Source organism: Plectropomus leopardus, chromosome 8 (genome assembly GCF_026936395.1).
Source record: "Plectropomus leopardus strain MGB_pleo_1.0 chromosome 8, ASM2693639v1, whole genome shotgun sequence".
Lineage (NCBI taxonomy): Eukaryota > Metazoa > Chordata > Actinopteri > Perciformes > Serranidae > Plectropomus > Plectropomus leopardus.
In genome coordinates this window covers 35,951,479-35,977,134 of record NC_142183.1, presented here as the reverse complement: position 1 = coordinate 35,977,134, position 25,656 = coordinate 35,951,479, and the positions used below count along the sequence as shown (strand labels likewise).

Sequence of the window (25,656 nt, the reverse complement as noted above, 5' to 3'; positions counted from 1 at the left end):
AATGGATTTCAATGGAGCATTTTTTACACGCAACAGTCTGAATGTAACAATTTAGTTTCCACAGTGTATTTTAGACTTATTGTAGGAGCTGAGCTGGAAATTCACTGATTAAACAAAAATACATTATCACACCAAATTTTATGCATGAACACAGCCAAAATGACCAAATATGAAGAATGAAAAGCATGCAAAATTCACCAAAGAGTCCCTAAGGGTTAAATATGGAGTCTTTGGACTGTATTCAGTTGAATTTAGGTAAAAACATATTTGCAAATGATTGCATAATGTTTTTTATTCACATAGTGTCATGAAGAGTAAGTTAAAGGCAGGATAGAAGGCAGGTTGTGATTACCGGAGGCTGAGCAGTCGTTGGTGGAGTTCAGCCGACAGACCGTATTTGTCTGACTGGATCATCTCTCTAATGGAGTCAAAGTCCTGCTTCAGCTGGAGAGCTCCCTGCACACTGAGGAGGAACAACACACAGGCAGCCTTTAATGCCGTCACACACTCCTGCTGATGGACACTGGTGACACCAGGAGAGGCGTGGCTTTAAAAAGCACTCTTTGAGTTCCAGCCACTGATTCTCAGAAAGGTTATACAGTTATATTGCATGCATGCACTTTGACAAGTAGTAAAGGTAGGGGGTTGGGGAATGGATAAAGCATAGTACCTCAGTATTTATGTAGCAATATTTTATTGATACACCAACTCCGCAAAACACGTTCTCATCCCAAGTCGAGACACTTTGTGTGTGGACTCTGGCGCCTACATATTATGCTTTTATATCCTCCTGCGTCTGTTTTTGATGGAGTGCCGCCACTAACATTGAGATGTTATCAAAAGTAAGAATATGTAAAAAAAAAAAAACATCGTTTGGCTCTACATTTGTATTGGAAAGACTGAGAGATTGTGAAAGATCGGAGTTTGCAGGACACATCCACCACCAGTCCAACAGCCTACAAGGACCTGCGTTCTACTTCTATTATGTCGTCACCAGCAGCGTTTCAACCCAATTCTGTCCAGCGGTGTATCATATCGCCCCAAATGGTGGCTTTTGGCATCAGTATCTTTTACCCTAAATTGCTGACTAAACAGCAGGATTTGACAACTTCTGAATTACAATCAGCAGGACTCCAAGGATAGATTTTATTTTATTATAAAACTAATTAATTTAGGATGTGCTGATTTTCAGGCTAAGCACCCTGATATATATAAATAAAACAAATATTAATACATTTTTGCTTTGGGAACATAAAAACGGGAATAAATTGCAATATACTGTAATACATATTATCACATAACTCAACATATCACAACATTTTTCAACAACATTGCAATAATATTGTTTGATGACTAAAGCATTGTGATAATATTGCATTGTGGGGCTTCTGGTGATGCCCCCTGCCTCGCCCCAGCGACTGGGCTGCAGTGTGACCCATGTCACTGTGTTCTTAATCTGGGATTGAAACAGTGCGACTGATTTGGTGGGAACACTGTGGCATCATATGTTAGCACCAAAAACATACCTGAATTTGATCTTCTGTTTCAGGATGTGTTCCATCCAGGCCTCCATGAAAGCCGTCATTGTTATACTCAGAGCCTGGACACGTGCATCATCAGACAGTGGGGCCACGCCCTCTAAAACCTGACCAATCACAGTCTGAGCTGCCAGGGACGCATACTCGCTGGGGCTGCTGGGAAAACCTGTAGACCAACAGCGACACAAACATTATTAACACAGTCAAATGGAGCAGAAGCTGGCTGAGCATTCCTTCATAAGGACAGTGTCTGTGTTTTCGAAAAGAACTGTTACTTTGTTTGCAAAAATGTGGCATACGTTAAGCTTATTATTATCATTATTATTATCATTATCATCATTCTCATCATCATTATCATTATTATTATCATTATTATTATTACTATTATTATCATTACCATTATTATTATTATCATCATTCTCATCATCGTCATTATTATTATTTTTATTATTTTTTTTATTATTAGGGCAAAATTTAAATTTCTAAAAGTAGTTTTAAAAAATGACAATCTATCTTGTGTTCTGTATTATTCTCACCCATTGTAACTATAGAGCAGGAATCTCTGTGTTTTCCTTTTTTATCTTTAAAACCTTTCATTCAATCAACTTCACATTTGGCAGGTGTACTTCTGGGAACCCTAGAATGTGCCTATTTTAATTTGGTGCAATTTAGACACACAACACGTTCAATATCATTAAACTTTGAAAAACAAGCGAACAGCCTCTGAGGCTCTGTGTGGCCGGGCTTCAGAAAAGTCGAAGTTTCCGAGTTGGGAAGTCGTTCTTCCGACTTGGTTGTGTTCATGAGCTTTGAGATTTCCAGTTTATTTACATTTGTATGTATTGTTTTATCTTATATTTAATTTAGGTCACTCTACATGGACAGCAGTTAATATAAATACCATTATTATTACACTTTACATGTGATCACAGATTTATATTAGTGTTAGTATACCAGCCTGTCATGCTTTAGAATTAAAAGTTTGTTTGCTTGCTACAGCTATTAGATGCAGATACTAACATGCAACTACTAAAAGTAAATGATAGCTACAGGAAAAAAATAACAAATGTGTAATTTGAATTTGAAGCTGGCAGCAACCACACACAGCTAGACAGAGACGGTGTAGCAGGTGAAAAAAAACACTGCACTCTGACTACTTGAAACGCTGCTCCATGTCTCATGTTTCTCTGCCGTAAGAGTGCAGGCAATTCTATAGTGTCATCAGCATGCTGCATTTGCCAAAAAAAACTAAACAAAAAACCCAGAAATACCGCCATGACGTTATATGCCTCTGTGCACAAGTCAAGTTGCAGTTTCCATCCATGTCAGTGAAAACATGGATGCTTTACACACAGAGGATCTCTACAACCAGCACAGTTTCACTCAGTTGACTTTTGAAAATGTCATCCTATTACAGACATTTGTGTCAAATTTGAAAAAAACTCTAAGGGCCATCTTTAGGTATTGCGTTCACGAAAATGAGACGAATGCAATGTCACAGTGACCTTTGACCATCAAATTCTAATCAACTTATCGTTAAGTCTACTTGAATGTTTGTGCTAAATTTGAAGAAATTCCCTCAAGATTTTCTTGAGATATCGCATTCACCAGCATGAGACAAATGCAAGGTCACCATGACCTTGACCTTTGACCTCACATAAAATCTAATCAGTTCATCCTTGAATCCACTCAAACATTTGTGCCAAATTTAAAGGAATTCACTCAATTTGTTCTTGAGATATCACATTCACAAGAATAAGACAGATGAGGTCAGAGTGACCTTGACCTTTGACCTATGACCACCAAAATATAACCGGGTCATTGATTCCAAGTAATGTGTCAACTTTAAAGAAAATTGCTTGAGGACTTTTTGAGATATCGCATTCACGAGAATGTGGCGGCATGCTGGACAGACAACCCTGAAATATTTTTTTGCTTCTGGCCTTGGCTATCCCCAGCGTGGAGCTGTAAGTTTTTTTTTGCCTTTAATGGACAGGACAGTTTAAGCTTGAAAGGGGGAAAGACAGAGGGGGCTACATGCAGCAAAGGCCGGAATCGAACCCACAGCCGCAAGGATACAATTTCTGTATATGGGGCACAGCTCTATCCACTCTCTCTCTCACCAGGTGCCCAGTGGAGGTGTAAATACACAACAAAAGCAACAACCACAAAAAAAACAACCCACACACACACACAAACACAAACACTAAGTCTTCTTAGCTGCCTCATGCCAGCCAGCAGCAACACACCACACACTCCTGTCTTCAGCATCAGCTGGTACCATCAGACGCTGAGTTCTGCGCTTCTCTTTTCTGCGGCCTCTCTGCTCTCCTCTGACCCACAGCTGCTGACTGGAGCTGGCTTCAGCGACTGCCATGTTTTCACTGCCTGCTTTAGGTCGCCCCCTCCTCTGCCCAGTTCAGTTAGCAGAGACAAAAGGGATCTGCGTACACACAAAACCTTCAGCCGATGTCCAGGGGAGGGACACTCCTGTGCCTCGGCTGCCAGCTCTGTATGTCTAAGCGGTTTCCTGTCAGAGGCTGTTTTTACTACATCCTCACACCAGCTCCACATGATACACAACATGCTGGCTTTCTGTCCACAACATCACACCGGAGGGGTATTCCATTAAGGTGGATAAAGGAAAAGCTTGCATTCAATTGATAAGTCTTGCTAGTTTAAGTAACCATGGTAACTTGTCCTGCTGAACTAGTCTGCTCCATGGCAGGATAACTGTGGGGCTTAGTTTAGCTGCATGTCAAATGATCCCGACCAAAGACTGTATATGAAGATTTATGATATGACAGCTACGATATTTGCATGTAACATCACCAACCATCCACATTTTGGGGAGTTTTTCCTTGGTCAATATGAGGGTCTAAGGACAGAAGGATGTCGTATGCTGTTCAGCCCTCTGAGGCAAATCCAATCTGGATCGCCCCCTGGTGTCTGACTGCAGTATAGGTAATAAAGCCTGCCCCTCCATATTAGTGAACAGACGTAGGTTAAACTAAAAACTCAAAGTACATGCCAAATAAAATTTCCCAAAGACGGTCTCTGTCATTGAAAGTAGTTCTCATCACCCTGATGTTTGTTCAAGTGTTTGTTTTTATGATCAGTTCAGTTTTAGTTGAATTCAATGGAGATGCTTGCGATTGGTCAGATGGGTGTTTTGGCAGGAACTCCCACACCACAGAAATCGCTACTGTGCAGATGTGGGCTCCCAATGACATCACCATCACAAGATGGCAACGCCCGTATCTCGGATATTTTAACCTCACTTCAGCATAGTGGAGGTAAGTGGGGGCGCGTCATCCATCTTTATATACAGTCTATGATCCCAACAGACGGCTCTGTACAGCAGCCTACCTTCAGTTTTGTCCCATGTTTCAGACATTTTTCTCACCATGTGACTGAGCATAAATGTACAAGTTTGATTTGGTTACAAAGAAGGTAATATTAATAAAGGTGGAAAAATGGTGCATCATTCCCGCCTTAACCAGGCAGAGTAAAGGGGTTAATGTGTGTCAAAGCACTGCAGAGAATGTCGCTGCATCTTTAGTTACAAGCCGAGCTGAGCTGACAGTTTCTCTGCAGGGGATCAGCTAATGTTTGCGCTATGACTTTCTTCACAGACTGAGCAACATTGTGAGTACCTGTCCTGAGGCTGGGTCTCCAGTGGACAGCAGAGGGCATGGTCTGTTCAAAGATCTCCCCTGACATCCTCTTGCAGTCACTGGAGAAGGTTCTTAGCACCATAGAGGAGAAGGTCTGATGGACAGAGACACAACAGTGGCATCACCATGACATGACATGCATATGCTTTGCTTTGCATCATGTCACATTCCTGCCGGCAGAATGGAAGAAAGGGAAAACATCTCATCTTGTTAGATACATTCACACATTACTCCACTACACACACAGAGAACGGGCCCTGTAGCTGTGAGGTGCAGTACATAGCCCAGATTAAAGGGTAACTAAGGTATTTTTCAACCTTAGACACTGTTTTCCCATGTTTTAGTGTCTCAGTGACTATGGAACAACAATTTTTGAAATTGGTCCAGTGATAACTGAGGGCCGCATTCACATGTGAGCGCTCGCAAAAGACCAACGAGAGCTTGCTGTATTTGCACGCCAGTGCTTACATGCTACCTGGAAGCTTACCCCCGACACATACACAACAGTATTAAATCCAACAAAGGGGCTTGTGTGTATGTATGTGTGTGTGTGTGTGTGTGTGTGTGTGTGTGTGTGTGTGTATGTGCGTGCGTGCGTGTGTGTGTGTGTGTGTGTGTGTGTGTGTGTGTGTGTGGGGAGGGGGCTTCTGGGCAGGTCTTGCACGAGTGTGCATCCATATACACGGTTACCACACTAGAAGCTACAGATGACAACAAGGCTAAAAACATGATGCCAGTGATGTTTTTCAAAACAACTTGGCACATCTGGGCTTCAGGATACTTGGATTACTTGGGACAAGCAGTATGAAGCCATTTTGTGGTTTAATTATGTTTTGGGGACGACCCCGGAGTCAGCTCCTGTGGGTGTAGGGTCGGCTCCTGTGGCTACTGTGTATGCTTTGTGTCTCCAGGTCCTGGGCTGCGTGGAGCCCACTGCATAGTAAGGAACACCTGGCCAGTGTCTCCTGATTATTTAAGCCGTGCTGCTGGGAGGCCCAGTGTTGCTTCTGCCTCACCAACATCCAGCCTCACCGCCCTGCACCATGTTTTCTTTTGCACCGACAACACGCACCACACATTATACCAGCATCCACTCACCTGCAGACACCACTGATTCACACCAGCACACCCCATTACCTTTTTCTTAATTGATATTAATAAACATTGCTTTGTATGCTTTACTTTTAAGTGCGTCTCCTTTATTTGTTGCCATCTGTGATCCGGCTATAACACATTTGCTTCAGTTTTTTGGGAGATGAGTGCCCCTGTGAACATCCAGCAGTGTTTTGTGGACTATATAACTTCACCTGACTTTCCATCAGTATGAGGGGGAGGAGATAATGACTGAATGTTCAGTACATTGGAGTGCCGTCAGTTAGGGTTGCAGAGGATATCTTGGTAACTATTTGACGACCGTTCAAAAAATCTTGTAGCTGGTGGAATAACACAGTTCTCCTCCTCAGTTACATTTATAAGAGGCTGACCTGAGCTGCTCCTCTCTCTCGCCTATTTTCAGTCTGTCAAATATACCGTGGATGCTGCCTAATATGCAAGTTTAGTCTTGACCTTGAGAACAGATTAAGATGTTTCTGTCAGTTGACTCTCAGCTGTGTGTCAACCATTAACCACAGCTGGTGTGCTGCTGTTCCGGTTGTCTAATCCTCACAGGCCAAAATTTTGGGATGCAATAAAATGTTACAGCATGTCAGGTTTCTAATGTGGCTGTGAGAGACTTGTAGAATGAAGCAGAGAGTTTACCTGCAGCTCGCATACAGCCCTATCCAGTGCTCTGAGCTGCTGCCTCAGCAGAAGCTGGTTATGGGTATGAAGAGTGGAATGCTGGGTACTGTCTGAGCTGACCATCAGGGTCTTCGTCTGAAGCAGCATTGTCTCTAATGACTGTCTCAGCACCTGCACACACACAAACAACATAGCACAAACACACACTATCACACTGATGCTGTACAATCCAGAGCTAAAAGGGCTGAAAACTTTTTCAACATTAAAAAATCAGCTTTTTCAGCTGTATTTTCGACATGTAATACTATGGCGTTTTTGTTTGTTTTGTCTATGAATGTTTTTGACATTCTAAAATATTGTCTAAATATCTATATATTTTTCTGACTTTAAAAACATAAACTTCTTCAGACTTTTTAGTGTGTGTGTTAAAATATGGCGTTATTCGGTATGCTTTACTACGACTATTTTCAATATTTTAATACATTTTTTCATCTTGCTATACATCACTTTTTTCAACTTTAAAAAAAACAACTTTTTTGACTGCTTTTCCGATGTGTACCATGTCATTTTTTGTCATGCTATGCTATTACTTTTCTCAACATTAAAAAACTTCGACGTTTTGGCCATTTTTTTGACATGCTATACTGTACCTTTTTTTGACATATAATGCAACTTTTTAGACCTTAAGACTTTTTTAACATGCTATACTATGACTTTTTTTGGACATATTTTAATGTGACATTTTTGGCAGTTTTTTCTACATGCTATGCTATGCCATTTTTCGTCATGCTATACTATGATGAAAAAATTTTTTTGACATGCTATAGTATTACTTTTTTCTACATTAAAAACATCCACTTTTTCTGACATTTTTTTGATCTGCTATACTATGCTGTTTTTTGTAATGCTATACTATGACTTAGTACGACTTTAAAAAACTCAACTTTTTCAGCCTTTTTTTTAATGTTATATTATGCCATTTTTTGTCGTGCTGACTTTTTCAGCTGTTTTTTTGATATACTATACTACTATATACTATAGGGTTTTTCAACATCAACTTCATTGGACTAGTGGCCATAAATACACTTCCAGTGATATAATCATTTTAATAAGTAGTGTATTGCCATACTCTGTTCTGGAGTCTGTTTGAATATCTTAAGTTGGTTTTTTTTAACGTTTGACAGGTTTTCTGACAACGGCCTCTTTGACACAGAGTAAGAAGATATATTTTGCTTTCAAAAACAAACAATACTTTGATCCCCCATCAATTAAAAAAAAAGTCTTGTGATTTATAAAAATGAGTCACCTACTTTGAGGTCTCCCTGTGTGATGAGCAGGAACTTGTTGAGGCTCCATGAGGAGAGAAACTGGTAAGCTTTTGATGTGACCCACACTGTAGACAGCTGCACTGTGGCTAATGCTAAGCTAACAGTGTGTCTCTGCAGACTGAGTCTGGATGGGAAGATGCTACAAGAACCTGGGTGGAAGAGAGAGACACAGAGAGAGACAGAGAGAGAGAGGCTGTTATCGGCACCCACAAACAGTGATATGCTGTACAATAAGTGGATCTGTTGACAGCAGTTCTGCCCTACACAGGCTGACCACAGTATCTACACTAATGCTGAAGCTGAGAAACATGGCTACACATTTTTTGACTTTCCAGCTAGGTAGAAAATTGGGAATACACTTATTAAACAAGTGATCCTAAAACATTTATCAGGCCATTAAATCAGGATGATGGATTGAACCGATGACCCCCCAGAATCCCTAACTTTAATAATAGTTGTATTTATATAGCATCTTTAAAAACTGAATTTACAAAATGCTTTGACAAACAAAGCAAAGCAGTAAAGGGATACAGCAACGAGAAACCAAACAGTCCTATTGAACACGAGCAAAGTAAAACTAGGGTAAAGTTAAGTTCAAATTAAAAGCAGAGGACAAATAATGCAAGATGCAGCACGCATAATGTCACTATAAAATAATATAAAGAAATAGACAAAAAACAGTAACAGAAGTAATAAAGGCAATGAAACCCCAAATAAAGGAAATTTTAAAAAAAAACATATATTAAAAAGGTAAAATAAATAAAAGGCATAAAAAACTGTTACTAGTGCACTCTGCCTCTGAATTATCTAACACAGATATAGAGGTAATGCAAAGCAGTGTGCAGTGACCACAATTTGAATATCACATCTTATTCAATGATGTATTATTCTGACGAAATATTCAGTTCATTTGGTTTGATCTAAATTAAAATTACTTGACATCATCATCACCATCTTCATCATTGATCTTGCCATGGTCAATGTCACATTATTAATTATTTTGTAGTTGAAATCGTCCTCAATCACACGCTCACCATTCGCTGTAACACACTTATTGCAGTTTTCCTCGGCCCAATAGCATTCCAAATCTCCAGGTAACCGAGGAAAAATAGAGTGACTATATTTACTGTGGTTTGCCTTTGATTATGGTTGGATTTTATTAACACATACTACCCAAACTGTTATGATGCAAAGTCGGTTGAAAATCAGCTTGCCTTCAAGCCCACGTTTGCCTTCAAGCCCACGTTGATGTTTGTGCCAAACATGAAGAAATTCCCTTCGGGTGTTCTTGAGATTTTGTGTTCACAAGACACACAAGGTCACATTGACCTTCACCCTTGATCACAAAAATCTAATCAGTCCATCCTTGAGACCAAATGGATGTTTGTGACAAATTTGAAGAAATTCCCTCAAAGAGTTCTTGAAAAATTGTGTTCACTGGAATTGGATGTTATGGACAGGTGAACATACAACCCACAATGATGCCGCTGGTCATAGCTGGCACTGAGGCATATAAACACATACGAAAAACACAGACTTGATGTGCAAAGGCCTGACGTGTCTGTAGGTGCTAAATATTTGTCACTAATGCAGTCACCAACAATCCTGTGTGCAGTGTAGAGCCTTGTTTTCAGCTACAGTGTGAACATGGCTGAAGTATCAACAGTAGCTTCATGCATCAATACTGGCTTATCACAGCAAATTAAGTGCTGTTTAAGTGACAGAGTGACTGCTGGTACACTCTGATAAAGCACATGACATTGTGCAAAGGTTTTTTGGTGGTGTGACTGATGGATGTATTATTGGAGTCTGGATACAGTCATGTCAGCAGGGCCTCGTTCATTCCTATGAGAGCTGCTCAATGGCCCACGAAGCAGAAAAAGCTCTTTTTCCACGTGTAGAATAATGTAAAATACCCCGATCTACTGGCCCATAGAGCGCGCGTAGTAGAGATTAACAGCAGCCCAGCTCAGCCAAATGTGCCCGAGCAGGTAACTTCCACCGGCGGAGCGACCAACTTCAGGATTATCACCTCACTAGCTTGAATGGCGGTCTAAAAAATGTAATCGTGCAGCTCTTTTAGACTTTACAAATGTTATCAAACCAGATGGTTCACATTTAGAAAGTCATAGAAGACGTTCCCGCTTGCAAAATGCTATTTACTGATTTACAGATGTCTCTTTCCCAATGTATGTCAGTGGGGAAAAGTCCTTCTGGGCCAGTGAGCCCATCACTTTGGCCACTATGTAGAATTTGCACCAATGCCAGGTGCTCTTCCCGGGGCCTTGTTGTGACTGTATCACTGTGTGGGGAACCTTGTGTGTGTGTCTTTGTACCTGCAGCCCTGCTGTTTGGCTGAGTGCAGCTCAGAGAGGACAGGAGAGGGGGGGGCAGCTGGAGAAGGTGCTCCATGGTCACTGACATCATCACACCTCCATCCTGCATAGATGACAGCTTCACAGAGTTGCTGGCCTGAGTCCCACCTGTGAGACACTTATCTCTCAGAGCTGAACCTAAACTTCTGCAAACCACTGAAGACAGACAGGATCAGAGACAGACAGACTGTGTGAGAGACAGCATGACACATTAATGCCACATTAAGATTCAGTTAATATAGTGCTTTAGTGAAATAGGCGTACGTTTATAGGGTTTACATGACACTTTAACGGAAAACCTGCAGTTCAACGTTCTGACGCCCATTTCAAGGTTTAATGTCTGTGATTTAAAGGGTAACTTTGCATTTTTCAACCTGGACCCCCATGTTTTTCTGTCTAACTGACTAATGGGAACAGCAATTTTCAGGATTGGTCAGTATTGAGTGACCTGCACCTACAAAACAGGCTGCAATGAAACCACCCAGGCATTTGGCACCAATGAACATCCCTAAAAGTGTTTGGTTTTGTCACTGACAGCATTTTTTTTAAAAAAGGTCTATCTTTCCATAACCAATCTGAGCCTGTCAGATCCAATTATACAAATAACACTTTTGATGACATTAAAAATAGCCTTATTCCTACATCACAAAAAACCCACTAAAACCTGTTAACTTCTGGCTTTTCAATGCAATGGGAATTGTACAATCGCTAATTACCCTCTGTCTCCTCCTCCTAAAACACTGATCCAAATACATCTGCACAGAGTTTGAAAGACAGACTCATTAAGTAAGAGACAAATAACGAGAAGAAACCACTGAAAAGTTTTCAAAGACCTCTGATCCTGTTGCTGTCTGTGACAATGCACGCACACACACACACACACACACACACACACACACACACACACACACACACACACACACACACACACACACACACACACGCCCGCTGACAGAAAGTCTGACTCGCCCTACAGTGGTAAATTCAGTGGCAGTGGGAATACAGATATTTAGCAGGTTTACTCGTGTTTAAAAAACCTGCGTGCAACCGCTTATTGCGGTGGGAATGAGCTATGTGTAATGCCTGTCCAAATGAGAGCTAGCTTATCTTGTTACTGTCAAACTCAGCCAATGAGATTATTTCTCTTTCTACAACAGCCCTGTCTCCAATAACGATTGGTCTCTGTGTGTGTGCACTAACCATAGTCCCACCGAGCATGTGCTGTAATGGCTGTCAGATACAGACTGAAGTCCTCCAGCGTGGCTCTGCACTCTTTGGGAACCAGATCTAAAACAACAACTCATTATGAGCCTGAAGATCTGATGCAATGCAGATACCACATGCAGTCCATAGAGATAGATAGATCCAGATAGAGCAGTAATACAAAAGCAAAATATCAGTACATAAGAAAAACAATATACAGTAAAAAGCTAAAAAATACGTAAAAGGTTAACAACAACGGTCACACAGCATAGGCAGGTCTGAAAAGGTGTGCGTTGAGGCAGGATTTGAAGATGGTGTCATGTGTCGATGGTTGTGGGAGAGAGTTCCAGAGAGAAGGGGCTGCGGGGCTAAAAGTTCTGGACCCCACAGTGGATAAACAGGCAGGAGGTGTGGTGAGGAGTGTGGAGGAGGAAGACCGAAGAGTATGGGAATGTGTAGGGATGAAGGAGGGATGAAGGAGGGCAGAGAGGTACAGAGGAGCGAGGTTATGGAGAGCCATGACAGTGAGGAGGAGAATCTTATCATCAATGCGGCGTTTGACAGGGAGCTAGTGAAGTGGTTGAAGGACGGGGGTGATGTGTTCGAGGTGAGGTGTTGGAGTTCTGGTGATGATGCGGGCAGCAGAGTTCTGAACAAACTCAAGTTCATGAAGGAGCTCGAGCAGAAGACAAGAGAGGAGAGAGTTATTACTGCAGGAGCTGACGAGAGCGTTGACGAGGATGGTGGTGCTGTAAGGTGAGAGACGGGCGGAGACGGTTGATATTGAGTAGGTGTAAATATGCCGAGTGACATTATTGATGTGTGCTTCGAATGATGATGTGCTGTCCAGGACAACACCCAGACTACAGTGTGTCCAATACTTTGACCAGCTTATAAAACCAACAATGTACATTATGTTAAGGAAGAAATTGAGCAAATGATTAATAAAAGACTGATGTATGAATAAATAATTAATAACTTGCATTGATACACAACTGTGTTGAAAGACGTGCTGTTCGTACACCCCCACACTGTTAATGTGAGCGGACATGATCTTCTTACCTGTCTTTGAGGCCTGGCTGATCCGGTGCAGGATTTGGAACCCCCTGTGTGTGTCCTGGAGGTTGATGCTTCCTGCACAGTTTCCTGTCTGCGGCACATGCAGCTGCAGCCACAGGGCTCTGCTGCACAGCGTCCACAGCAGGGTGCGGTACTGTCCCAACAGCTCAGCAAACACCAGCGACTGACCCAGGTCCAACCACTGCACCGAGTGAGGCCACCGAAGACAGTCTGGTTCCACCGCTGTCCCCTGGGCACCGCTGCTCACCCCTTCCTCTGGGTTTCCATCCCTTCCAAAACCTGAGCTGGAGACACACAAACACTTAGCAGTTATCACACACGGACTGAACAACAGTCAGCACAGTGTTCAGTGAGTGCTTGGTGTTGCCATTAACCTCATAGCAGCTTCCTCCCTGCTCGTTAACTCCAGTTCAGCCCAGTCCTGCTGAGCTCCGTCCACAGTCTGCTCCTTGTTCAGCTCTGCGCTCACACTGGTCCACTCCACTGAATCAGCTGCAGTCGTGACCGGAGCACCTAAAACCATCAGCTCTGTCTTCCCACTCAGTGACATCACATCTGTCCCTGTGCTGGGGAGCAGCTGGTCAGTCGCAGCCTCTGGTGTGGGTGTGTGTGAAACCAGTGGAGCCAGCAGGTCAGTGGAGGAAACCAGCACCTGGAACAGGGGCTCCACTGAGGACTGGTCCTGTTGGCAGAGCCCAGACAGGAGCTGGGCTGAGAGGTGCTGAGAGGAGGATGAAGGGGGTGAACTGATCTGCAGCACTTTCTCTAAACTGGTCTGTTGTTCCAGATTTGGTTGGACTGAGTCTAAAGCTCCCACACTGGTCTGGGCTAGACCAGAGTGGGATGTGTGTGTTTGGCACTGGCTGGTCTGGTCTCTGTCTGAGCCCCCTGGTCTGTGAAAGGTGAAGGTGGGCTTGGCTAATACAGAATGGTGGTTTTTAAAGATAGTACTGTCAAAAAGAAGGTCAGCGGCATCAGCAGGAGGAGTTTTATGGCAGATGTGATGAGATGATGACTGCAGGGAGGGCTGATGCTGCAGCTGCTCCCACGTCCACTCAGATCTGAGCCAGGCCTCCTGACTGACAGAGTCATCCGAACATGTGTGGTGACAGATGCACTCAGAGGCCCAGCAGTGCAGCTGATTGGCTGCCCTGTCTGCGTGATGAGCTGCTACAATCATCATCAGCTCTTTGACTGAGAGAGCAGCAGGGTGCTGGTCTTTGCCGTTTGGAAGAACAGAATCCTGAGTGGAGTAATGAGTCTGCTGTAACAGTACTGTCCTCAGCTGTGTGACGCTGTGCTGCGCTCTCTGCTCCCCCACCGCCTGGTTATACAGCTCCGTACCTGCTAAAATATCCTCCAGGACGTCTCTTGGTACAGAGTCTAACTCAGTGTGAGCTACAGCAGACAGGAGGACACACACGTAACGCTCCATCACTATCAGCGCCTGCAGACCCACAAGGTCCAGAGTCTGTTTGACTTCCAGCAGCAGCCTGGTGTGCCGAACCAGAGCAGGTCTCAGATAGGGATCAGACTGGACTTTGGAGAACAGACAGGACCAGTGGTTTAGATGGACCCGGAGCTCCTGACTCAGTGAGCTGAGACCAACAGAGACTGAGGAGCAGCTGGAGCGGGTCTGGAAAGGAGAGGAGAATGCATGTGTTTGTGAATGAGCACCAAATGTAACATCTGACATGTTTCTGAGTGCACTGTCAAAGCTGACAAGTTGGTCTTAAAATAATCTTGGAAACCGACTTAATAAGGGAAAGTTAATATAAGCTATAAATCTTAATTTATACTTACTTTATGTTAACGCTGTCAAAATAACGCATTCATTTCCATTAAATTAATCACAGAAAAAATAAAGCATTCAAAAATGAACGCTGCTTAATCGTGTTTCGTGGTGTCTTTAGACCCAGTGGGTCATTGAAGGCCACAGTGGCTTTCTAACATGAAATTTTGTACCATCGGAGTAATTTAAGCCTGAAATATCACCTCAACACAAAGTATTTAGCAGTGACCCCGGAGGTCTGAGCTAGCACAGCCTCTGATGACCAGGCGTTCAGACGCAAACTGAGAAACTCTACCTGTGACCGACTAACTAAAGGCTGGAAACGGACTTGAGGATTTTCAAATCTTAACCGACTGTTTCATTGTGGGAGACCACAGACATAATGACAGATTCAAACGATTTTAACGTTATGATCGTCAGAAGGCATACACTAGACAACTCAGCCAGATCGTGAGACCACACGTTTTCGGTTTATAGTAAAGATTTCACAGTGGCGATCCCACAGAATTGGTCTCACGGAATCTTGCGTGATCAAACGTGACTTCAGAGGAAAAACAAATACGGAGGAGGATCGCTGTCGTCAGCTGGCTGCACTTCCACACTTTTTGTTTTGCAGCAAAAAAACAAAACAGAAAAAAGTCATGGCTGAGAAGACGGAGTGAGCGTGGATTATACATTTTGCAGCGTGAGTTGGAGGTGAGGGGCTGACTCAGGAGACAGAAGTCCTGTTGTTGCCCGCCGTGTTTTTGAGCTGTAGATGTACGCAGAATCTGTTTGATGATGCTTCCCGGTCTCCTTGCTCTCATTGGCTATTGTGAGTTTCCGCTCAGTATTCCATCGAGTCAACATCAAGTTCGGAGAGGCTCCAACACAGCCGATAACATTAAGATTATTTAGATAATCCCTCACAATTAACAATTATTTGGGGAGATAAAGAAATTTTGTCCAGTTGTTTTTGAGATAAAGCACTTCCAAGAATGAGACAAACAAGGTCACATTGACCTTTGACCACAAATATCTCACCAGTTCCTTCTTCAGCTCAAGTGGACATTTGCTCAAAATTTAAAGAAATTATCCCAAAACACTCCTGATATGTCATGTTCACAAGAATGGGATGGATTCACTACCCAAAAATAAAATGCCTCTGGCCTCAGCTGTTGCTGGCAGAGGCATAAACATACCTTCTCCACTGAGGACAGGAGGCCAAAGTCTCAAATGTTATTTGCATGTAAACACAGAGAGCAAAACAAGAGTGCAGTCCAACATCAATCATATTCTAACAACCCCTTTACACATTACATTCAAATACTCCTCATAACCAGAACATATCTAGACATGATTTCACCTGATTCCATTACACCTGGTGTTAGCATGTCTCTCTATGTATCTCTCGTGTCCACACTGAGATCTGATGGCTCTTTCTGAGGGAGACTCCCCAGGAGTCTTAATCAAAAACGATCTGATCATAAAACATGTCCAAAGCTTCAGAGCTGTGTGTACAGCTGATGTCAGCTGGAGATGTTGACTTATCGTCTGTCTGTTGCTCCACCGCCACACTGAAATATCTCACCTACTGGACAGTTTGACATTTTGTACAGACATTCATGATGTGTATTCCAGAAAGAGTGTGACCTTTCCTCCAGGAGGTACTGGTTGTTTAAACACCACACAAGTAAGTTTCACCCGAAGAATTTGGTCTGACAGCACATTGAGGCCCATTTTGCAGCAAAACACCCAGCACTGAGTGAACCTCCCTCCTGTGCATGTGCTGAGCACCAAAACACCACAATGGAGCACAATAGAGTTACACAGAATAATCTGATCAATGTTCGACAAAAATTACAAAGCTTGCACACAAAAACGCTGTAAACAGTTTGAGAAATCATGCAGTTTCTCCCGACCTGGTGGAGCGTCAGCTGGGGTTTCTTGCGCTGCTCCTCCAGCAGGAGGCTCACTCTGGATATGAATGCTGCAGACAGGCGGGCCCTCCTGGTGTATTCATGTATGAAGAGCAGCAGGGAGCGCTGCTCCAGCAGCCTCCACAGAGCCGTGTAGTGGCCCTGCAGGAGGGAGGAGGAGGGCAGGAGGAGAACACCCCCCTCTGCAGGTAGGCCTTTCACACACACCTGATGGAGGGAGGAGGAGAGAGGAGGAGGATATGCAAATTATCAGTGGTGGATGAAGTACTCAAAATTCTAACTTGAGTAGAAGTACAGATTTCTTACCAGAAAAAGACTGTGACAGAAGTTAAAGTTGCCTATTAGAATATTACTGGAGTAAAAGTCTTAAATTATCAGATATTTATTGTACTAAAGTATGAAAAGTAATTCCATGGTATTATATGTAATTAGTAATGAAAATAAAAGTACAACTGAATGCTTGTAAAAGAAAAGCAACCCTCAGATTTCCTAGAGTTATGAAGTTTTTTATCTTCTTTACATGTAGAACACTTGATGGAGCAAAGTTGAAGAAAAAAGGTTTGTATCACAACTTAAAGGATTTAAAGAACAAAATCCAGTTTTTCCTTCAGTCACCTGTCACTTCTCACCTCCCTCCTTCTCTATTTTGTAGTGAGTAAAATGCTGAGGGGAAATATAGCAGAGTAAAAGTATATGCATAGTATTTAGGATATAATTTGGAGTAAAAGGGAAAGTTGAGAGAAATATAAAAACTCAAGTTAAGTACAGATGCTCCCAAAAAATAATAAAGTACTGTAACAAAGAATTATTAATTCACTACATAACACCACTGCATATATTATAGATAATTAGGTCTGATATCTGCAGAGCACTGTGTCAGTGCTGCAAGCATCATTTAGCTAAGGAGGACAAATTCTCTGAGTTGTTTGTACACTGAACAAAAATTTAAATGCCACACTTTTGTTTTTTTGCTCCAATTTAATAAGGAAAATAAATGTGAGAATATTACTTTGCTTAACATTCTGTGGGTTTCTATAGTGTATTCCTTAGTTTGAAATTTCAGGAAGGTATAAAATATTACATACCACCCAAGCAGTCCCACAGTGTTTATGTGGCATCTTTAAAGGCCTGTGTGCTCCTTTTTATCGTTCCAAGTCCTCTCTAAAGTGTTTGTCAGAGACCGCAGTGCAGGCGGAGCTCTCCATGAGTTCCTTCTGTTCCTCAGCAGCAGTTTGTCATTCGAGGGTATATAATTGATCTGTTAATCTGTTTTCAGCGGATCAGATCACATCGATGGATGAGAGGAGTAGCTGTTTGTAAGTGAATGAAAACTTTTCGGCCCAGCAGAATGAAAAAAAAATCTATTTTATGGCAGTAAATGTTTTGACTGTGGCAGGCCGCCATAAATAAATGTGCAGGAAAGTCTGCTAACTGTTTCTGATAGGTGCTCTACCACACCTTAAATATAATATAAGGCGTTTGTGCTACAATAATCACTATACAGTAAGTTCTTTAGGCTTATTCATGTATGTCATATATTTCTTGCACTGGTGTCATTTTTTTCCCTGTGATCCCTGCAGCTCACCTGAGGAGATCCCATCGGCGTCCTGCTGACTGGCTGCCACTGTGGAGCCACAGTCAGAAGAGCCTGCTGCAGACGCAGGAGACGTGCAGAGGAGCGGGACACCAAATTGTGAGCGACTACAAAATTTCCCTCCACCTCCTCCTCATCTTGACTGCGGCCCTGGAACAGCCACCTGAGACTGGGGTTAAAGGTGCTTCTGAGTAAAGTCTCAGCTCTCTGTAAGGAGCGGGAGATGGACCTCTGAGACCAGGAACCTGAAGAGGCAGAACAGGAGCAGAGATTTTTACAAACTCACAAACAAGGAATATTTACAAGTCAAAGGAAGACCGGCTCAGTTATTCGGTCCAGTTTTAAAATATGGCTCACAGGTTAAATGGATGGTTTTTATGGAAGCAAATAAGAGACATAAAAATTTAAACAGCCACAGAATACAGAATATCAAAATGTAAACACCACTAAATTCAAAGCATTAAAATACTTTACTTTGAAAACCATGTATCTGAATTTATCAGTTTTCACCACTTTGAAATTAAAACATTACATTTGATTTGCAATTTCAAAAGCTGAATTTGAATTTAAAAAACAAAAGAACAAAAACCAAGTAGTTCAATTTCGATTGGTCAAATTCAGATCCAAGTGTAGATTAAAAAATAAATAAATAAAAAACAAAATCAGTCAAGGCTTGATAGCCCGGATGTTGCTATTGAAAGTTTTTGACTTGAATTTTTGGATCTGAATTTGTGAACACTGAAAATAAAATATTTAATCTAGCCTTTGAAATTTCAAATCAAGAAATTTTGTATTTCAATTTCAAAGAGGTAGATGCAAAACAAATAAATTCACATACGGGGTTTTCAAAGTAAATTATTTCAATTCTATGAATTCAGTGGTTTTTGAATTTTTTAATAGCACTGACTGATGGCTGTTAAAATTCAGATACTTATGTCTCATAGTGAGGGGGCAGTCAGTGAGCGTTTTCAGCATTTTAAATGTGTGCGGCTATTAAACTGAATATTTTTGGTACCAAGTGAAATGCTGTTTCTCACAGGAGCAGGTTACAGAAGTGCATGTGTACACAGTGGGGGTGTCCGAACATAATGGAATGGTGGAAGAATTAGTTAATTTGAGAGACATCTGAGACATCTAATAGTGATGTTTAGTCTGCAGTGACATCCCAAAGTTACAGTATGCTGGATGACAGCATGTGCAGATTTTTTGGTAGTATAAAGGGTTAATATGTTGTGTTTTTGTGCACTAATTGCTGAAAGAGTATCCTATGACAACTGGCATGTGGTGCATCCTGCAGTCCATCCTGTGGTGTGTGGTGGATTTGGGGCAGAGCTTATGTGCTCAGTCCTGTTGGCTGTACAGAGTGTGTGTTTTTGGACGTGCTGCATGTTGGACAGGATGCTGCCACATTTACCGTTAGTGGTCTGCTCCTCCGTCAGCGTGCTGGAATTACATCTCCTCTGAAAGACACAAAGGGCACATTCCCCAAAATATTACTGAGCAATAGTTTATCTCATCAGATTAGATTGAAATGTTTTTGTCCCCGAGGGAGGATTGATCTCACAGCCAGGACAACACAGACATGTACAAACACACACAGTAACACACAGATACTGACAGAACATAAAGTTTTCATTCACTCCTCCTGTCAGCGCAGCAGGTGCTTCACAGCTGATGTGATTTAAGATTCTCAACTCCGGAAGTCTCTCTCTTTGGACTAAACCCTTTGAAACCATCAGCTTTCCTTTGCTGTGTTAAGAAACCTTCCACTATGCTTTCAAACCTTTGAAACCATCAGCAAATTGAGATGCCCCACAAATTGCAAGGAAGTGACGAGATAATGACCTGAAAATGAGTTTATATATGAGTATATATAATGATATATATAATGTATATATAATGAGTATATATATGTGTGCGTGTTTTTTGGTTTTTTTTGCTTCTTTACGCCTTTTTTACTTTTTTTGTGCTAAATTTCAGGTAATTTTCTGGTAACTCGTAACTTCTTCCTGTGTTTTTGACAGTTATTAAGCCTATTTGCTCAGGTGTCAGAGAGTTAATCTTGTCTTTGATGGCCTCCACTGGTTGACCTCGTCACCCTGCTGCAGCGATGTAGAAGTGTCCCCAAGGATTCTGAGACATCACAGTGCAAAAGAGCACTTCTGTCCACACCCACTGACGCACATCAGTGACTGCAGATGCTCCGCAGGACCACAGGGTTTTTACAATTCCTCTGTTTCTATAATCATCATTATCAGACAGACACGGCATCCAGCTGACAGGTGATGAAGATTAAATTAGAAATGTGTACTTTTTTTGGACAAAAAATTACTTACCTGCTCCTTTTCTGGACAGATCGACTCGGAATTCTCTCGGTCTGAAAGAGAGAGACAAAAAAAAAATCCAACAATCAACAGACAACATTTAGAGCTAAACAGAGCCTGCATCGTAGAGACAGCATCACCACTGCATGAACATGGGAAACGCAATATGTGGTCCTTTGTGCTGTTGCCTGTTGTTGCTGTAAATGACCATTTTCCACTGCACAGTGACAATGTGGGGATCAGGAACTTTCCAGAAGAAAGTGAGACTGGTTCTTGTGTTACTGTCAATGCTTCCTCGAGAGCCATGAGTGCAATGAAGTGCAATAAGTAAGAGTTTGTAGAAGTCAGAGTAACTGTTACAACCTTACACCCCCTGACCGAAATATACTGTATCTGTGTGTGTGTGTGTGTGTGTGTGTGTGTGTGTGTACATACCACCTGTTGTCAGAGCAGGCTGTCCACCAGGATCTCTCAGTATCTCTGGGTTGTTATGATCCATCCCAGGCAGCTCAGCTGATCTGTGAACAGACATTAGTAGTGTTCCACTGAGGTGTTGTCTGTGATATTAGAGGCTGTCTCAGGACAGCAGAGAGTCACACCTGGACATTCAGCAGCATGGCAACAACATACGCTGCCAACACACATACACTGCGTATGCACGCAGCGTGTCCTGTCCCGTGATGTGCACACAAAACACCCTCAATACAGCCTCACCAATATGAAGTCAACAGAAAGATTTGGGTTCGAATTTTTGACCGTTTCTAAGGTGACACCATCTGGATTTCTTAATACCTCAGAGTGCACTCTGCCACTGTGAGACTGCGGTGCTCTGGATAACAGAACAATACATTCCAGCAGCACTTTGAATTTACAAAAGTGCTCTCCAGTATTTCCAAACGCATCCATAGACTGTTTTAAGGTTGAACCACAGACACTCTAATGTATGTGTCTAAGCTGGTCCTTTCATAGTTCCTGTTGGAATGTTTAGTGTGTGTGAATGACATCGGGGGCAGAGCCTTATGTTCTGTCTCATACAGATTGGTGTGTGCCTGATGCACATTTTAATCAGCCTCTCTCACTTCAGCTTGCAAAGCCGTAATGTAAAAGTCTGTTTATTGACAAATGAATTTTTAAACTTAGAGGAGACCTCATGCCCAGCTGTAGTGCAGGAAGAGGTATAATATTTCCCTCTGAAATGTAATGGAGTAAAAGTATGAAGTCGGATGAAAAGAAAAGACTCAAGTAGAGAAAAACTGCCTGAATTTTGAAATGTCAGTACTTGAGTAAAGGTACTTAGTTACATTACAGCACTTGTAAATTCTGTGAACATTCCCCTAATTTCTAAAGCTGTCAGGAGTTTCCTTACACACTGATCTCATGTGTGACTGTCATGTGTCAAACAACAAACAACATGATTCAGGGATGTCACCCATGGCCCAACCTACCACTGAAGTATACAGCTGCCTTCTTAAAAGGGAGCTTTGGGGGGCTTTTGTAAGTTATTTGGGGGGACAATGAGTTAAACTAGTAAGAGTGTTCAGTATTTTTTATATCTAACCATCATGGTATATCAATAACTGTTTGGGCGCTTTAGCTGGGGGGCTGATGGGAAAGTTCACCCCTAATAATTATGATTATTCTTTAATTTTCTCATACAGGGTCAACCCAATTATTATGCTGTTCTCCACACCCTTAATCTAACTCATCTAGACCACTGCAGCTGGTGTAGAAATGTAGGAATTTTATTTTGAATACATCAGGATGATCGTTGACTTCAGCTCAGCCTTCAACACAATCTCTCCCATGAAGCTGTTTGGAAAACTTAACTCTGGGCTTCAGTACGTTCTGCAACTGGATACTGGACTTCCTTACATGCAGAGAGTTAGGATTGGCAGTCTAACCTCCTCTACATTAGTGCTCAGTAACGGAGCCCCCCAGGGCTGTGTGCTCAGCCCCCTTCTGTTCACACTTTACACCCAAATCAACAATCTTGCAGAGTGGTGCACAGAGAACAACCTACTGCTCAACGTCAGTAAAACCAAGGAGCTGATTGTTGATTTTAGAAAGAAGCAGGCAAAGACACACACCCCTGTCTACATCAGTGGAGCTGAGATGGAGCAGGTGAACAGCTATAGTCCTTTGAATTACTATAACTGAGAACCTATCTTAGACATCACACATCACCACCCAGATTAAAAAAGCACAGAAAAGGCTCTACTTCCTACGGAAACGTAGGAAGGCTAAATTCCAGAGTAAGATCTTGGTTCTACAGAGGAGCATTAGAAAGCATACTGACTGGAAACATCATGAGCTGGCATGGTTCATGCTCGGCCCAGGACAGGAAGGCTCTACAGCGGGTGATTAAAACTGCCCAGAACATCACTGGTTCCCATCTACAGAGCATCAGTGACCTCTGTGAAGTGAGGTGTCTGCACAGAGCCCAAAAGATACTGAAAGACAGCAGCCACCCCAGCCACAGTCTGTTCACCCTGCTGCTATCTGGAAAAAGATACAGAAGTATCTGCTGCAGAACCACCAGACTACAGAGCAGCTTCTTTCGCCAGACTATGAGACTCCTCAACTCCTCCTTCCACACCAAAACATGTAGCAGGATAAGGGATCATTTTTAATTTCATTTTTAACTAAAACTACATTTCACAAATAAATCTACCTTGTACCTTTCTGTGCTCCAAATGTCTCAAAATGTATATATTTAGATCAGGGAAATAAAAATTCAAGGGAACATGCCCCTGAACCCCCCTTAGCAAGCTTGGTTTTAAGAGCTCAGTGTTTCAAGCCTGCATACGGCCCTGACATCAGCAAACACTTCACTTCTCCTTTGCTTTCAGGGACGTTAGATGCTCCTCAAACGGACAGAATGGCTAGAATACAATAGGTGATATGAAGAGAGGGGGACTCTGCAGCTGATTTCTACAATCTCACAGCTCTATCAAGACTTTCACTTACTCAGAACAAGGAATGGCGTCCAGACGTCTGTCCCCGGTCCATCCTGACAGTCTGTCCACTGACTGAATGATCCGCTGGGAGCCTCACATGTAGTAAGCGGTCCTGTTCATGATGACAACATCAGAGCTGTCCTCAGCAGCAGCAGCAGTCTGAGCGCCTTTAGCATCAACCTGCTACCTGTCTCTCTTTGTATCGATCACATTCCGTCAGTGAATCAGCACAGGAAGACAGGTGTCTTCTTATTGACTTACTGCTGCTGTAAGATGTAGGTCTACCTGTTAATCCACCGCTCACGGAGGAGGGATGGTTTAAAATAGCAGCTGCTAGCGAGGCCTGAAAACACCGGATGTTCAGCAGCCAATCAGGACAGAGCGTCCAAAGCGTTGTTATGGAAAACAGAGGAAATGGCGCCACTGGCTTCTTCTTCTTCTTTTGATGGATTTCCTGCAGCTTCACAGTGCTGCCCCCTATATGACTGCCCTATAATACAGCCATGGCTGCCCCACACAGGCACATCCACATCCATGATCCACATCCCTTCCTTATAATACATCCATGGCACATCCGTGCTCACAGGCTGGCGTAACCCTTTTTTTTAAATTTCCTTAATTGAATACTACTACTAATACTACAAAAAATAATAATATTATTAATAATAATATTGTTCTTAATACTACTACTACTACTACTAATAATAATAATAATAATAATTATTATTATTATTATTATTATAAATTATAAATTGTATCTAACATCACAAGATTAAGGAAGTACAGAAAAAAGGAAAATGAAATCAAATTTCAATCAATCATTTACATCAAAATGAAGATTTCAAGGAATTGTAAATACCCTTTTTTAATTTCTTTTAATAATAATAATAATAATAATAATAATAATAATGAAAATAAGTATTATCTCACATCATGAGATAAAGGAAAAACAGAAAAAATGGGAAAATGAAAATATAGATATTTACATCAAAAAGAAGATGTCAAGGCATTTTTAATGCTTATTCGCCTTCCCAGATAGCAATTTTTGGTTCTAAAAACAAAATACAATGCATACAACATTTTCAGCGCCAAGTTTTATTTTATGTCCCAGAATGTTCTTCATAAAAACTGATTAAAAAAACTTCATAGTGCATTATGCAGGTCAAATAATCATAAAAGTGTCATAATATAGTCATTCTTTTTCTGTAATCGCTTGTCCTCGCAAGGGTCGCGGGGGGCTGGAGCCAATCCCAGCTGTTGTCATAATATAGTAAATTGTTTAAAAAAAAAAATAGTAGCCTATATTATTGAAAAACTCATCAGTGTCATAGTATAAATCTATAATTTTAAAAAATCATAAAATGTCATTGTATGTTTTGTCATTAATAAATTATAAAACATTATAGTATATCATGTTGTTCAAAAAATCACGAAAACACCAAAGTGTGGTATGTCTTTTGAAAAGATCATAAAAACATCATAGTATATTACAGGGAGTGCAGAATTATTAGGCAAGTTGTATTTTTGAGGATTAATTTTATTATTGAACAACAACCATGTTCTTAATGAACCCAAAAGACTCATTAATATCAAAGCTGAATATTTTTGGAAGTTGGAGTGGGGCTTTTTTAGTTTTAGCTATTTTAGGAGGATATCTGTGTGTGCAGGTGATTATTACTGTGCATAATTATTAGGCAACTTAACAAAAAACAAATATATACCCATTTCAATTATTTATTTTCACCAGGGAAACCAATATAACAGCTCAACATTCACAAATATACATTTCTGACATTCAAAAACAAATCAGTGACCAATATAGCCACCTTTCTTTGCAAGGACACTCAAAAGCCTGCCATCCATGGATTCTGTCAGTGTTTTGATCTGTTCACGATCAACATTGCGTGCAGCAGCAACCACAGCCTCCCAGACACTGTTCAGAGAGGTGTACTGTTTTCCCTCCTTGTAAATCTCACATTTGATGAGGGACCACAGGTTCTCTATGGGGTTCAGATCAGGTGAACAAGGAGGCCATGTCATTAGTTTTTCTTCTTTTAGACCCTTTCTTGCCAGCCACGCTGTGGAGTACTTGGATGTGTGTGATGGAGCATTGTCCTGCATGAAAATCA

The 25,656-nt window shown here is 41.7% G+C and overlaps 1 protein-coding gene across 2 annotated transcripts in view; it reads right to left on the bottom strand.

Annotated features, from left to right (window-relative positions):
- ccdc142 (coiled-coil domain containing 142) overlaps positions 1-23,707 on the bottom strand; it is a 30,093-nt gene extending 6,386 nt beyond the window's left edge. The window contains exons 1-15 of one of the 2 annotated variants that reach the window (XM_042493228.2): positions 23,538-23,707; positions 21,006-21,088; positions 20,583-20,623; positions 19,661-19,706; positions 18,238-18,491; positions 16,635-16,859; positions 13,316-14,577; positions 12,924-13,225; positions 11,859-11,945; positions 10,620-10,814; positions 8,266-8,432; positions 6,974-7,126; positions 5,195-5,309; positions 1,527-1,704; positions 353-463 (exon numbers count right to left, since the gene is read on the bottom strand). In XM_042493228.2, the coding sequence (XP_042349162.2) occupies positions 353-463; positions 1,527-1,704; positions 5,195-5,309; positions 6,974-7,126; positions 8,266-8,432; positions 10,620-10,814; positions 11,859-11,945; positions 12,924-13,225; positions 13,316-14,577; positions 16,635-16,859; positions 18,238-18,491; positions 19,661-19,706; positions 20,583-20,623; positions 21,006-21,069 (3,200 nt within the window). In that variant the 5' untranslated portion in view covers positions 21,070-21,088; positions 23,538-23,707. The remainder of the gene's footprint in view (positions 1-352; positions 464-1,526; positions 1,705-5,194; positions 5,310-6,973; positions 7,127-8,265; positions 8,433-10,619; positions 10,815-11,858; positions 11,946-12,923; positions 13,226-13,315; positions 14,578-16,634; positions 16,860-18,237; positions 18,492-19,660; positions 19,707-20,582; positions 20,624-21,005; positions 21,089-23,537) is intronic. The other variant, XM_088081402.1, reaches the window with a different exon arrangement.
- Between the last annotated feature and the right edge of the window lie 1,949 nt (positions 23,708-25,656).